The 14,603-nt window shown below is 39.3% G+C and overlaps 1 protein-coding gene across 1 annotated transcript in view; it reads right to left on the reverse strand.

Annotated features, from left to right (window-relative positions):
* adamts5.S (ADAM metallopeptidase with thrombospondin type 1 motif 5 S homeolog) overlaps nucleotides 1-14,603 on the reverse strand; it is a 78,678-nt gene that overhangs the window by 29,663 nt on the left and 34,412 nt on the right. The window contains exon 3 of the mRNA XM_018248864.2: nucleotides 7,379-7,546. Within this exon, the coding sequence (XP_018104353.1) occupies nucleotides 7,379-7,546 (168 nt within the window). The remainder of the gene's footprint in view (nucleotides 1-7,378; nucleotides 7,547-14,603) is intronic.

Raw genomic sequence — 14,603 nt, forward strand, 5'->3', positions numbered from 1 at the left:
AATTAATAAAAAAGTCCAACAGTGGTAGAAAGAGCAACAATGCCTGGTCTAATGGGCAATCCAGTTAATGTAAGAAATGTTCATTGTATATCGGCCAGATCAATTCCTTTCCATTATGATCAGTAGCAGAATAGTAAAAGCCATGTGTAAAAGCTATTTATCTTGGGTCCGGAGAATAGGGATAATGATTGTTTCCCTGTATAACATTTCCTAAACATTCACTGTATTCCTCTTGTGTCCTCAGGCAAACTCGGAGCTGTAATCAGACTCACGGAGCGGCTTTGGCACGGGTCCCCACTAGTACTGCCACAGCCTTAGATTAATGGCATTACTTCTGATAATGAAATATCCTTTGTTTCTTTTTATTGGAGTAATTAGATGCGGCCGCGGAGCTATACCATTTGAGAAGAAAAATGGCCTTATGAGAAAAATTATTGGAATAATTCATTCCCCACCCTAACTTTTTAAAAGTTAAACTTTATTCAGTATGATTTATTGTGGCAAATAGCCCAATTTGGTGCTAAAGTGTTTCTGTTGTAAGGGTCACTATAGCATAATTTTTTATATAGATTTGACTAATGAAACTATTAAGAGCTGAATGTATATTTATTCTTCTTTTACTTTGTTTCTCCCAAGCTTCTATGAAAGGTCTACTGGATCACAGGTTTATTCTTGCCTAAGCAGAGATCGATACTCTCTGGTCAAGTCCTGGGATTTAGATGGTGGCGCAGTCATTTGTGGAGGCAATGGGAGTATTCAGCAGGGAATTACAAGTCATATGAACTGTTGTAATGAAGTGTGATAAGTGCTGATTAAGGTTACTCTACAAGGAAAAACATTTACAACATTCATTCTTCCCTTCCTAGAACGTTCAAGGGGGCAATGACTTGATTCCATAAAAAGATGATTACGGCAAAAATGGCGCTCCTGGTAACTAAGAGCCGAATTTCCGGTTTTCAACCTGGAAATTCGGCTCTTCTAGTGCAGAGAGCATACTAAGCGACGTGGACCGCCCCTGCCCTCTCCAGTGCTGTAAAGGTGAGTGCTGTGGGAAGGGGTGAGGGCAGCAAAAAGAAGACCGCCTCAGGCGGCATAATGGCAAGAATCGCCCCTGCACCTGCAATGTCACTGGCCCACCCTTCTGATGTCATGGCTCCACCCCCTGCCCAGATCATGGGCCACAGAAAGGTGGCAACCCTACTAGGAGGGGGTCTGGGTCGACAGGCCCACCGGATCCACCAGTCTGACCCTGTCACTATATGTTTCTGTTGACTGAAAGCATTATATCAGCTCAATTTACAAGGCTGCCAGCAGTGATTCTATTGTAATAACTGTATTGGCAGCGGTTATTGTGGGTTCTCTAGGATTATAAGATCAACCTGCCCTGGTCTTGGTCCTGCCCTGGTCCTTCCAGTACACAAAACTGTTCTTACTAACTAGCCTGTCTATTTTTCCTAGAGCACTAGCCACAATAATGTCATCATTCAATGAGGACAAGATAGTGGCTTGTAGCTCCTTATTGCATACCCCCTCCATAGAATGGAGCCAATGAGACAGTATCACTCTCGCTGTATATAGTGTATGAAGCAGAAACTCCTATCACTACACTTGGGCCTATGGGTACACATCATCCCGTGCATACAATGTTGGTAGGGTGTAGAAATGTTTGGTTCACCTTTAAGCTAACTTTTAGTATGTTACAGAATGGATAATTCTTAACAACTTTTCAATAGTCCTTTCTTTTTGTAGTTTTTGAAATATTTTTTCTCACTTTTTCCAGCTTTCATATGGGGTCACTGACCCCATCTAAATATGTTCTACAAATTTATTGTTATTGCTACTTTTTATTACATATCTTTCTATTCAGGCCTCTCCTATTCATATCCCAGTCTCTTATTCCAATCAATGCATGGTTGCTAGGGGAATTTGGACCTCAGCAGCCTAATTGCTAAAATTGCAAACTGGAGGGCTGTTGAATAAAAAGCAAAACAACTCAAAAACCACACAAAAAAAAAAAAAAAACGAAAACCAATTGCAATTCATCTTGGTATATAATTCTCGACGTTTTTCTAAAAGTTAATTTAAAGGTAAACAACCCCTTTAACTCCTTACATACACTATCACATAGACATAAGAACATACAAAGAAAAGGTTAATACAAACCTGTATAAAATATACATTTTTCTTTTGGTATTCCTTAGATGACTTTAGAATACCAACCTATAACTGTCATAAACATCTACTCTGTAGAACTGCCACCGTGGGGTTTGCGGCAATCTAATTGGTTAACTCGTATATGAAGGGAATAAAAGAACAGAACAGATGAGAGGAGCCAAATTGACCAAACAAGATGGACCAGTTGGCCTTTTTTTCCATTAAGTTGTTTCTTAACAGAAATAAAAAGGACTTCACTGCCATAATAGCCTGAAGGAATCGATATGGTTAAGTGCAAGAACATTGAAGGAGATTCAGATGGAACACGATCAATTTATCTCACTGCCTGGAAAATCCCTAACTCTTTCCCCTCGCTTGTGCTTTTGTATCCCATTTGCTTAAGGTATCTATAAAGCAGTGGCATCAAGCAATGGCTCTCATTAGTATAAATGTATTTATTTATAGCATTCCAGAAAATGCATCCTGATGATAGAACAAGACAGGGAATACTCAGTCCGTCTCAGATCAAAGGAATCAGACACTGAAGGAAATATAGCAATTTTCTGTGTTTTTCTTATGCTCATAGCCCAACGGACCAGCATCGGCCTGAAAAGTAAATTAAGTCTTAAGTGGGAACTCGAATCACTGATGTGATATGGAATCATAATATATATAGGAATAACTTGAGTGCCTAAGATAAAAGATTTATGCCAACCTGAGTTATTTTATAAGAATGTTAATGGAAAGTTTTACTTCTCATGATTTTGCATTCCCCAAGAGAAATGATGAAATGGAGGAGCCCCCCCCCCATTTTTTACAGATGATTCGTTCACTGTTCATTGCAATTTATGCCCTTGGACCACATCCATATGCTTCCATAAAATACAGATATATCTAGACATATTTACTGGATATGTACAGTTATACATCTGATATTAGATTGCGATATTATTGCATCTGCAGAGCCAAGGGCCAAGGGCCCTCATGGGAGATGAGTATCCAAAGAAAGAATTCCAAAGGCACACAGGATTGATGAAAGCAAGATTGCCTTACGTGTTTAATGCAGAGTGCAACGTTTTCGGGGTGATGACCCTTTGTAAAGCATGCGGAACATATGTGCAGAGGGTGTATATAAAGCGTAACTAGTGATGGGCGAATTTATTCGCCAGTTGCGAATTCACGGCAAATTTGCGCGATTCACCGCCAGCGAATAAATTTGCAAAACGCCTGCAAAAATTCGCCTGAAAAAATTCGCCTGAAAAAATACGCCGGCGCCGTTTTGCGAATTTTTTCGCCGTTTCACTAATTTCACGTGAAATTGGTGAATTTTCCGGCGAAGCGAAACGGCGCAAATTCGCCCATCACTAAGCGTAACCAACAAGTCAATTAAAGTCCATCCACCAATAGTCAAATCCAACGGATGGGCATCCTCAGGGGTTACATAATCAAGTGAGAAATCAGGTGCAAATAAATTAAGAAACATTCCATCCATTAAAACCATGAAAGGTTCATATAAGTAGTTAATGTGGAAATAGTAAATGTGGAAATAGTTGAAATTGATGTAAAAAATTAATAAACATAATCATATTTTCAGCACACTGATTGGAGAACATCAGGCACACTGGCTTCCAAAAGTAGAAGCAGGGAGGGCGTCATATGAAAACAATGCTATTAATAATATTTATAGAGTTAATTTACAACATGGAAGGCAATGTGCAACGGGCAAACAATAGGTGCTATCTGCTGTTTTTCTGTGCACTATATTCCATTCTCTGCACTCAATTCTCTGCACTCCACTACATAGAACTGTGTCCACCTCCATGAATACATTGCTGCCTCTTGTTGGCAGCACTGTATTCATGACCTACAGGCCGAGGCATGTCAGGACTGTAGAGGCTACAACTTGCACAGGCTCCACTTTGCACTGGATTTGTATCCACCATAAAATGCAGACCGCAGCCAGAAATCAAACAGAAGTGGTCTCTGGATGAGATGTAAGGGGCATGTCTTTGCACCTCCTTAGTGATCTTAAACTTTAGTCTGAGGTCTATGTATATTACCCTTTAAACAGAGAAGACGTGAACCCTGACAATGGAGGCAGTGCAAGATGCTGGAATGTGCAGCTCATCAGCAAAACCAGGTCTGCAGGATTGAGTCCCACTGTGATAGTGATAATATATTGCAGAGAATTAGGTTATATTGTCCTTTATCGCTGTATTTTCTCACTTGTACAATAATAATGAACTGTCGGACTAAGCATTACTGTTATACAGAACTGAGTAAAAGAGACAGAGGATTATAAGGCAAAGCATTTTATAAGCAAGCTATTTACAAAACACAGGGAAGTTTTAGTAAGATGTCTGAAGCCGAATCTGCACAGGTGACTTTCAAGTTTAGATTGGCTGCTGGCTACATTTCTCACAAAATAGCTCTAATTGTTACCTACAGGGCAAACCGACCAGGAGATTTTAGCAGCTTCAAAAAACTTTAATTCCTAGTGGCAGTAGGACTGCGAGTCACTGGAAAAAGTAGGTCTCCTTTGATTTAGCAGGGGCTGAACTGCTTCTTGAGTCAAGAGAAATAAGTAACAGAGATGTGCTGGGGTTCAACACATTGTGTCCATTGGTTGTGTTTGTAGAGAGCCAGACTGTAATAAAGGCGCAGTCCTCAATTCCAGGGCTCCAATGTAACAATCAATATAAAGATCATTGGATATGATTAAGAATGCCTGGAACAATTAATGATAGGGTGCCTATTTAAACATAGTATGTAAGGTATGAGGTGCATATAGGGTGCATGGAGACAAGAATAATACTCTTATTGTACTCTCAATGACACCAGAAGAATACAACTTATCCACAATGAATAGACACATTGCTAGTAGAAGCAATCCAAGCTCCTCTCCAACTCTATCTCTTACAGTTCTCCCACCATGCCATCAGCAGCCAAAGGGAATGATCAGAGTCTGATATCAGCAACAGCTGGAGATGCCTTTGGCCCATCCATTTCCCAATCCAATGCTCAGAAATGGGGCATCAACCCACTCCTATAATTCTACCTCTGAATCTAGCTGACATATTTTTTAACCCCTAACTCTCCACTATTCCTAGGGAAGTCCGTGATCAGTAAAATATGCCCTCTAGGATGGAAGTATTCTCCATTGGTACAGGGGAATTTAATCAGTTTGGGTATCCTCGAGTATAAAAGGAGTGTGCTGTCACTTTCTGGGCTTCACCATAGCAGGGAGTGAATCTACCAAGGAGAAGAGGTTGAGCCAAAGATAACCATTCATTAGTGAAACCAGAATAAAATAGGACCACTTGATTGAGGCAGTAAGTGTCAGACTGTCACAGTACACTCCAGGGCTGTAGGGTAGCCAGGGCTAGTGAGAAAGAGGACTTCTGAGCTTGAGCAAAAGGAAATCATTGGGTTAAGATTTGGGTCAAGATTTCCCAGGCACCCTCTGGAGTTGGGACTTCAGTGTAGTACACCATTCCCTTCATGCACCACTGAATATCTTGTATACTATAGCTACACCTGAAATTAATTACATTTTTCGGGACCCATTAACTTCCTTAAAGGGGTTGTTCACCTTTAAATGAACCGTTATATGATGTAGAGAGTGATATTCTGAGACAATTTGCTATTGGTTTTCACTTTTTTATTATTTGTGATTTTCGAGTTATTTAGCTTTTCATTCAGGAGCTCTCCAGTTTGCAATTTCAGCAATCTGGTTGCTAGGGTCCAAATTCCCCTAACAGCCATGCACTGATTTGAATAAGAGACTGGAATATGAATAGGAGAGGGACGGAATAGAAAGATAAGTAATAAAAAGTAGTGATAACAATACATTTGTAGCCTTACAGAGTTATTTGTTTTTATATGGGGTCAGTGACCCCCATTTGAAAGTTGGAAAGAGTCAGAAGATAAAACAATTCAAAAACTATAAAAATAAATAATGAAAACCAATTGAAAAGTTGCTTAGAATTGGCCACTCTATAAAATACTAAAATTTAACTTAAAGGGAACATGTTTTTTCCAAAACACATCAGAAGATAGTGCTGCTCCAGCAGAATTCTGCACTGAAATCCATTTCTCAAAAGAGCAAACAGATTTTTTTATATTCAATTTTGAAATCTGACATGGTACTAGACATTTTGTCAATTTCCCAGCTGCCCCCAGTCATGTGACTTGTGCCCGCACTTTAGGATGGAACTACTTTCTGGCAGGCTGTTATTTCTCCTACTTAATGTAACTGAATCAGTCTCAGTGGGACTTGGCTTTTACTATTAAGTGCTGTTCTTAGATCTACCAGGGAGCTGTTATCTTGTGTTAGGGAGCTGCTATCTTGTTACCTTCTCATTGTTCTGTTGTTAGGCTGCTTGGGGGGGGTGATATCACTCCAACTTGCAGTACAGCAGTAAAGAGTGATTGAAGTCACATGACTGGGGACAGCTGGGAAATTGACAATATGTCTAGCCCCATGTCAGATTTCAAAATTCTGTTTGATCTTTTGAAAAATGGATTTCAGTGCAGAATATTGCTGGAGCAGCACTATTAACTGATGCCCTTTGAAAAAACATGTTTTCCCATGACAGTATCCTTTTAAAGGTCAAGTACCCCTTTAATAGAACTTGTGACACCCCTTCCCAGCACAGTACAGCATCACCATTTACCACTGTATACAGAATGCAGAATCTACAAAGCTTATCTAATGGATGAACAATACAAAGTAGTGTGCAAAAAGCCATCAGAGTTGAACTACATGGTGAACCTCTGACATCACAAGATCTTGGCTTTGGGATTACATCACAAGGTAATTCAGTTGAAATCACAGAGTTTGCCGTGACCATGTGCAAATTCTTGGCAAAGCAGCCACAAATAGTTTTTAAAAAAAAATACAGGCAATTTATTCCTTCTGAATCATCTCTATTCCTAATTAGCCAAGACTGGGAAAATAAATGATTCCCTCATCACTGTATCCAAAGGGCATGACTGGGAATAGGGCCAGGTGGATAAATGACCCCTAGCGTGTGTGTGTTACAGAAACAACAAATAACAGCTATTAAGTCATTATTAGCCTTAAAGTTTATATTTCATGCAATAAAGCATGTCTTTTTTTTTTACCCGGCGGTAATTTCCATGCAGACTTGACAGCTGTCAATGACTGTAACATAAAGGGTGTAATATTTTGAGAGCGGTTTGTATATTTTCCCGTTCTTACCATGGCCGTCGTCCAAGAAGTCAGTGATTGTCGCAGAGGTGCACTTTGACCAAGGCTTTGAAGCATCAATGCTCGTCAGTACGGATGACATAAGGCGTTTATCTTCCAGGGAGCCAAAGTTCTCCTCGCAGAACTTCGAGTCATCATGGGAAAGTCCAAGAAGATGTCCTAGGAATTAAGAAAATGTTGTTGGGATTTATTAGAAGATAATACAATTTTTGCTATCTTTGGAAGCTCAAAGACTAAGAGAAAGTAAGTTGTGTGATAAAAAGAGAAGAGAGTTTCTATGTGATATATAATTCCCAGAAACCATGAATAACCTGTAAAATAAAGTTACTGTGAAGAGAAGCACTTCAGACTTAAATTCTAACTCCAATTTTAGATTTCAGCACAAATTTCTTACACCTACTCCCAACAACACAAGGTGCACCCATGCATGTGAATTTCACAAACATGATCCCTTTGAGCAAATGGTGACCTTCTAATAGAGTCTCTGATGATGGCTCCTGTCAACTGAGCTCAACGATTTTCTAAAATAACACATATGGACTACAGGAATGTGATAGACTATGCAACGACAAGCTCCCACATGCAGAAATCATTCACAGAAATGTTTGTGTCTGGTACAAAAAAACTCAATTTTTTATGGAGAGTCTCTTCATGGGTATATTCTCCTTGTGCAAAAGACCCTACTTTTCTATTATACTGGAATATCTATTTGTTAACAACAATGCTGTGTTTTGTTTTCATTTCTATTCCCACGGGATTGAATTACTAAATTGAATTTATGCAGAACATTAGCTTTATGCTGGGCACAATCAAAAGTGTGTGTTTTACATGACCTGGGGGCCATCTATGGAATTGTACTATTCATTATAACCTTTTAAATTGGACCTGTTACCCAGACACAAAAGCTGTATAATAAAAGTCCTTTCCAAATTAAACATGAAATCCAAATTCTATGTTTTATTAAAGCATTCATAGCTGTTGTAAGCTCATTTAAAATTTTCAACTGTCAATCAAATACTGTCTGCCCCTCCTCAATGCCTTAGGAATAGAGGCGGGGCAGACAATTACTTTCACTTTCCATTCAGCACTTCCTAGATGTCACTGCTCTCCCCACATTCCCCCGTTCTCTTCACTGTTTAATTGTTTAGCCAGGGCATGGGGATGGACATCAGGTCCCCCATTCTGGAGCACAAACAAGATTCTGAGATGATACAAGACTTGCCTTAATAACAGTGTCCACAAAATGGCTCCTGCCTGCTTGTTTTAATTATGAATTCCCAGATTGAAGGAAACAAGATTCAAATAATTTATATAGTGTTATCAAAGTTAATTTTGTTCGACTAATGTGATAAAATAGGATTTTGAATATTTTTTTTGGGTGACGGGTCCCCTTTAACACAAGGTCTATGGGACCAATTTTAGATGTTTTGGATGACCTGGAGGGCCATCTATGGAGTCGTACAATACATTATAACCTTTTAACTCATGCCCAGTGGGGTCAGTTGAACAGGTCTCCAATAATTAGGACAGTGCTATGGATTCCGCAAAGTAAGACAAAAATAAATCTCCATTACCAAGCTCAGCACTTGCAAATATGTAAATTAGCCTTGAAAAGACTTTACCAATTCTGAAAAATTTGCAGATTGTCAAAAAAAAGTCACTTAAATTGAACCATGAGAATTGCACACAGATTTGTCAGTTGATGCAAAGTGTTCTGTGTACTACGGGTTCTCATAAATAAATGATATTGTAACTATGCAAAGCCAATGCCATTCTAAACCTATTTATAGCAAAGAGTCATGAAACAGTTTATAGATCTGAAAGTCCCAAATCAGCACATTTTTCAGTGATTCATTTGCATTTCACATTAATAATATTTTTACAGATTCAATGTTTTTTTTGCTCCTTGTAGTAAATGAACGATTACAGATTTTAAAGTCGGTGGTCTCATTGGGTTCCGTTCTTATAAATCACATTATAAATGGCTCCAGAGAAGACAGAGAGTGATAGAGAGAGTGCTTGCTCTTTTCCAAGCAGTTATACTAGCAGCAAAGAATGCGATGTGGTCAGGGAAAGTCAACAAAACCCAACTGTAGACATGTTGCAGGTGTGCTACTTAGTATTTAATTAAACTGCCTCACAGGACTAATTGGTTCAAGCTTATCCCCCTGGTAATAGTTACGTCATTGCTTCTTGTCACCTTCGAGTTTTTTTTCCATGTGCAGAATGCCAAAATTAACATGGATTTGTTAGAAAACATACGTCAAGTATCGAGTAACAAAGTATGAGATTCTTTAAACATTTTCAGAATGAATTAAGATAAAACAACTTCAGAAATGAGTGAAGGTTCTTAGCACCTATTTCTTTTTTGGAGTGCCTTATATCGGATGGATTATTTTCTTTGTGGTTATCTTTGATTTTAAAACCTCCACAAAATTTCCAACCAACTTCTATTTCACAACCCTCAGCAGCGTTGGTTTGAAACATTTGCTCAAGGCTAGAGATTAGCATTCAGCTAGCCGATTCCCATTTGTTTCTGGTCTAGAACACCACATTCCCTCGTTAGCGGAAGATGGATGTTACAGTTCAGCTGAAGAGTCAAAGATTCAATAGCCTAGTTCAAGGTCTATAGTACCAAGAAGCCTTTTCACAAAGCTCTTTTCCCCGTCTAGTCTCATAGGAACCTAGAAGCACCTTTGCCATTGGGTCCACCTAAACTCATGTTATCTTTAGTTATGGGCGAATTTCTACTGAAACATTCACAGGAAAATCATGTAATCAAAAAAGTTTCACGAAAAAATTGTGAGATTCAGACATTTTCATGGAAAAAATCGTTAAAATCTTGAATTTTCACGACAAAATCGTGAAAATTTGACATTTTCATGAAAAATCGTGAAAATAGGAAATTGACGCCCCTGTGTCCAAGCTGACACTAGCGTTAAAGTCAATGGGCGTCTGAACAGATTTTGACACGAGCGACTTTTCGGACGTGCGTCTAGAAAATTTTGCCAGGGAAAATTTATTTGCCGGCCACAAAACGTGGAAATTTGCCGCAAAATCGTGCCAGCCGAATTCACCCATCACTAGTGGGCCTTCTTAAAACAGACGGTCTTTACATGCCTCATGCTACACACATAGCACTGCCATCATACCGAAAACTCGATTTTAACTCTCACATAAGGCGTTATGGGAGGAGACATGCAAATCACTCATTTAAGTCCCTGTGGCCAACTATGCATCCAGAACTACCGGTTTATAGCACAGATACAGGCTAATAGTTCAAAGCCATAAATCCAAACTCAGGGTCAGACTGGGCCAGCGGGAAACCGGGAAAAAACCCGGTGGGCTCGCAGTTCTTGTGTTCACCCTGCGCGTTTTCCTCCTTTTGCCGCTCGTTGTAAAAACAGTGTCCGCGTAAGCGCGATTACGCTCATGCATACCTCTTCCTGTCATCCAGTCACGCCAAACTGTGCGTGCATGCTTTTGCGCATTCGCACACACCCGGCAGGGGGCAGAACCCCAGTGGGCCCCGTGCCAACAGTCTGACCCTATCCAAACTTGAAGACAGCCTGTTTCGATCTTGTAAGATCTCATCAGTGCAATATATTGGAGCATGTATTGGAGCAAGACTTCTGAGTGGGTAGGACATGGAGAGCAGAGAAGCAGAGAAACCACCGGGTTTGGGTGAGATGGACGGACTGGGACAAAATATTCACCAGTATTGAACCAGTCTTCTCAGTCTTCTCACAAAGCAACAAACACATTGGCCCACTGTGTGGCCCACTTTAAATCTGTTGGCGATGTGTTAGTGAAGGGAGGGAAGGAGAGAAGCTGCCCTAACATTTAGTGATGTTCAAGCATTGTTTTACATGAATTAGCAAACAAAATGCTGATTTTGCATCTAATGAGGGAGAACTTGTTATCTGTTGTAAGTAAGCAACTCCCAGATGAGCAAGCAATTCATCATAAAGTATTAGAGGTGTCAAAACATCATCTACTGTAAGTTTTTTTTAGCTTATTTTGTGTATAGTAAGCAGGACTATTAATTTGGAATGAGTGGATTCTCTACAGCAGGGATGCTAAATTACCCTCCTTTCATATCAACCCTAGCAGGCATTTTAAGAAGCACAATGGCTGAACTGTGACAACACTGCAACCAACAGTGTTATTGCTAATGACCATTGATATCTAAAATTTACAAGACACTCTTGCCAGTGACAACCTCAATACTCATAAACAGCCACACAAGCCATTGTACCACTGAATGTCCACCAATTATCCACACAGTGGACACAAGACTATTCTAAACTTATAGGGGTTATTTACTAACCTCAAATTTATCTGGTTGGTTTATCTCTTTGGGGCAAAAACTGGAATCTTTCGTGGAAAAAAAAAACCTTGAATTTTTCCAGTTAGATTATACCCCAATGCTGCAAAAAGCACAAATCCGAAAATCCGCCATCTAAGACCTGTCGAGGTCCTGTATAAGTCAATGGGAGAGGCACCAATCTCAATTTGAAGACATCATGATTTGCACTGAGTTTAGCCCAAAAACTCGAAAAATGTGGGGGTTTCAGGCAAAAATACCCAAAAATCAAGAGATTCGGGGGAAAATTCTAAAAAAAAATCTAAAGATTCGGGTTTTCGCTCAATTTTATCGGGTTTTTCCCCAAAACAATTAATTTGAGGTTTTTTTATTAATAAATAAGGTCAAATCGAGCATGGGAGTTTGGTTGTGGGTTTTTTAAATAAAATGTGAGATCAATTTGGAGTTAAGTAAATAACCCTCATCGTGTCATTTTAATAATACAACTGATTCTCAGCCAGTAAGTCTGGGGCAGTCCCAACAAATTCTCAATGTCAGCCATCATATATAACTGATCGATTGTAAAGTTTTGTTATCCAAAGATACGCTTTTGCGAGAATAATATTTTTCTCTATTTTCAAGTATGGCAATGTGGTATTATTCTCTGTTCAACATCTCTCGACATTTAATTAAGATTCCATTTAAAATGTTCTTTTGTCCCAGTGTGAACTATATTATCTGAATGCAAGTCTCAGCAGTACAGCATATGTCGCTAAATTAGCATCACTGAACTGAAACAATTAAATTGAATTAAATAAAATGTATGGGACAAAGGGATTTGGCGCATTCCAACTAATCAATTAAGGTGCCGCCAAACTTTCGGAATTAGCTTCTCTTTGCATTCACTCAATGGAAATATTAAGCAAGTGTATGATCATAGTTCCTGCATTTCAAAACTGAGGTAATCCACTGCTTACAAAAGCAACCACCTTCTTACCAGTATCTTCCTTATCATAGTCATTATTTATAAATCTTTTGTATCTGTGGCTCTGTAGGCTACTTTTCCACCTACACCAGTTTCAATGTAAGCTCCAACATGGGTATCCCTGAGTTACAAATAAATAGCAGTGTCACTGGATGGCAGAGGAACATATTCGAACATGGCGATTGGCCCACAAATAGTTGTGTGACCTATTAGTAGTAGATGTCTGAGTTCAATACCTACCCTCTCCTTAAAGGGATCCTGTCATCAGAAAACATGTTTTTTTCCAAACACATCAGTTAATAGTGCTACTCCAGCAGAATTCTGCACTGAAATCCATTTCTCAAAAGAGCAAACAGATTTTTTTTATATTCAATTTTGAAATCTGACATGGGGCTAGACATTTTGTCAATTTCCCAGCTGCCCCCAGTCATGTGACTTGAGACTGCACTTTAGGAGAGAAATGCTTTCTGGCAGGCTGATGTTTTTCCTGCTCAATGTAACTGAATGTGTCTCAGTGGGACATGGGTTTTTACTATTGGGTGTTGTTCTTAGATCTACCAGGCAGCTGTCATCTTGTTTTAGGGAGCTGCTATCTGGTTACCTTCCCATTGTTCTATTGTTAGGGTGCTGGGGGGAAAAGGGGAGGGGGTGATATCACTCCAACTTGCAGTACAGCAGTAAAGAGTGATTGAAGTTTATCAGAGCACAAGTCACATGACTTAGGGCAGCTGGGAAATTGACAAAATGTCTAGCCCAATGTTAGATTTCAAAATTGAATATAAAAAAATCTGTTTGCTCTTTTGAGAAATGGATTTCAGTGCAGAATTCTGTTGGAGTAGCACTATTAACTGATGCGATTTGAAAAAAACATGTTTTCCCATGACAGTATCCCTTTAAGTGGTTTTCCACTACAGCAATAGTTTTTCCACTTTTGTTCTTCTCTATGGTACCCAGGACTTAGGCACATAGTCAGGTTTAAAAGCAAGTTGGATTGAAAGGCGTCCCAGGTTCAGAAAAATGACAATGACAACATGTCATGTGTAGACGGTTCATCACACAGAGCCAGGTTCTGCCATACCTCCTTGACTTCACAAATCCCAAAATATAACTTTGGAGAACCATATCAGCCAAACTGTGATCATTTTATTTGATAAGTTGCACTACATGTTTCGGATCAAGAGATCCTTCCTCAGGTGCTTGTGTTAACAATGAGCATAACCCAAATGACCGATTTATCACCAAAATACAACCAACAAGTGTCTCAGCTCCCATTGTGTGTCCGGTAGGCCTCCAGAGGGCAGTACTTCAGATTCAGAAGTAAGTTTTCAAAAGTAATGTAATGTGTCTGGCCACACAATGGGAGCTGATGGTTGTATTTTGGTAATAAATTGGTAATTTGGGCTATGCACATTGTTAACACAAGCACCTGAGAAAGGATCTATTCATCTGAAACATGTAGTGCAACTTATCATATAAAATGATCACAGTGTGGCTGAAATGGCTCTCCAGAGTGATATTTTGTGACATGTGTAGACATAACAGACTTAGATCTAAGCAAATATAGGTCGACAATGTTGACAAATTGTCAAGTGTTCAGTTCCGACTGTCAACAGGTAAATCCATAAAATGAGCAATGGTTAAGGGCACGCAGCAAATACAGATTTATAGATGGTAATAGAATCAGTTCTACAAAGTGACACCAAACTGTGGTCAGGTGAGTTCCTTGGTATCCTACAGTAACGCTAATTAATTAAAACATTATGGAATTGCCATTTGTCCACAAAATGCTATCTTCTTTGGCTGATTCTATTGGCTGTTGCAGGTTATTAGACCAGGTCTAAAATATTAGCTTTGCAGAACTTTACTAGAGATACTTCAGGAACTCACATACTGTAATGACAAATGTGCACCAGGGAGCAGGAATC

The sequence above is a fragment of the Xenopus laevis genome, chromosome 2S (genome assembly GCF_017654675.1).
Source record: "Xenopus laevis strain J_2021 chromosome 2S, Xenopus_laevis_v10.1, whole genome shotgun sequence".
Classification (NCBI taxonomy): Eukaryota; Metazoa; Chordata; class Amphibia; order Anura; family Pipidae; genus Xenopus; species Xenopus laevis.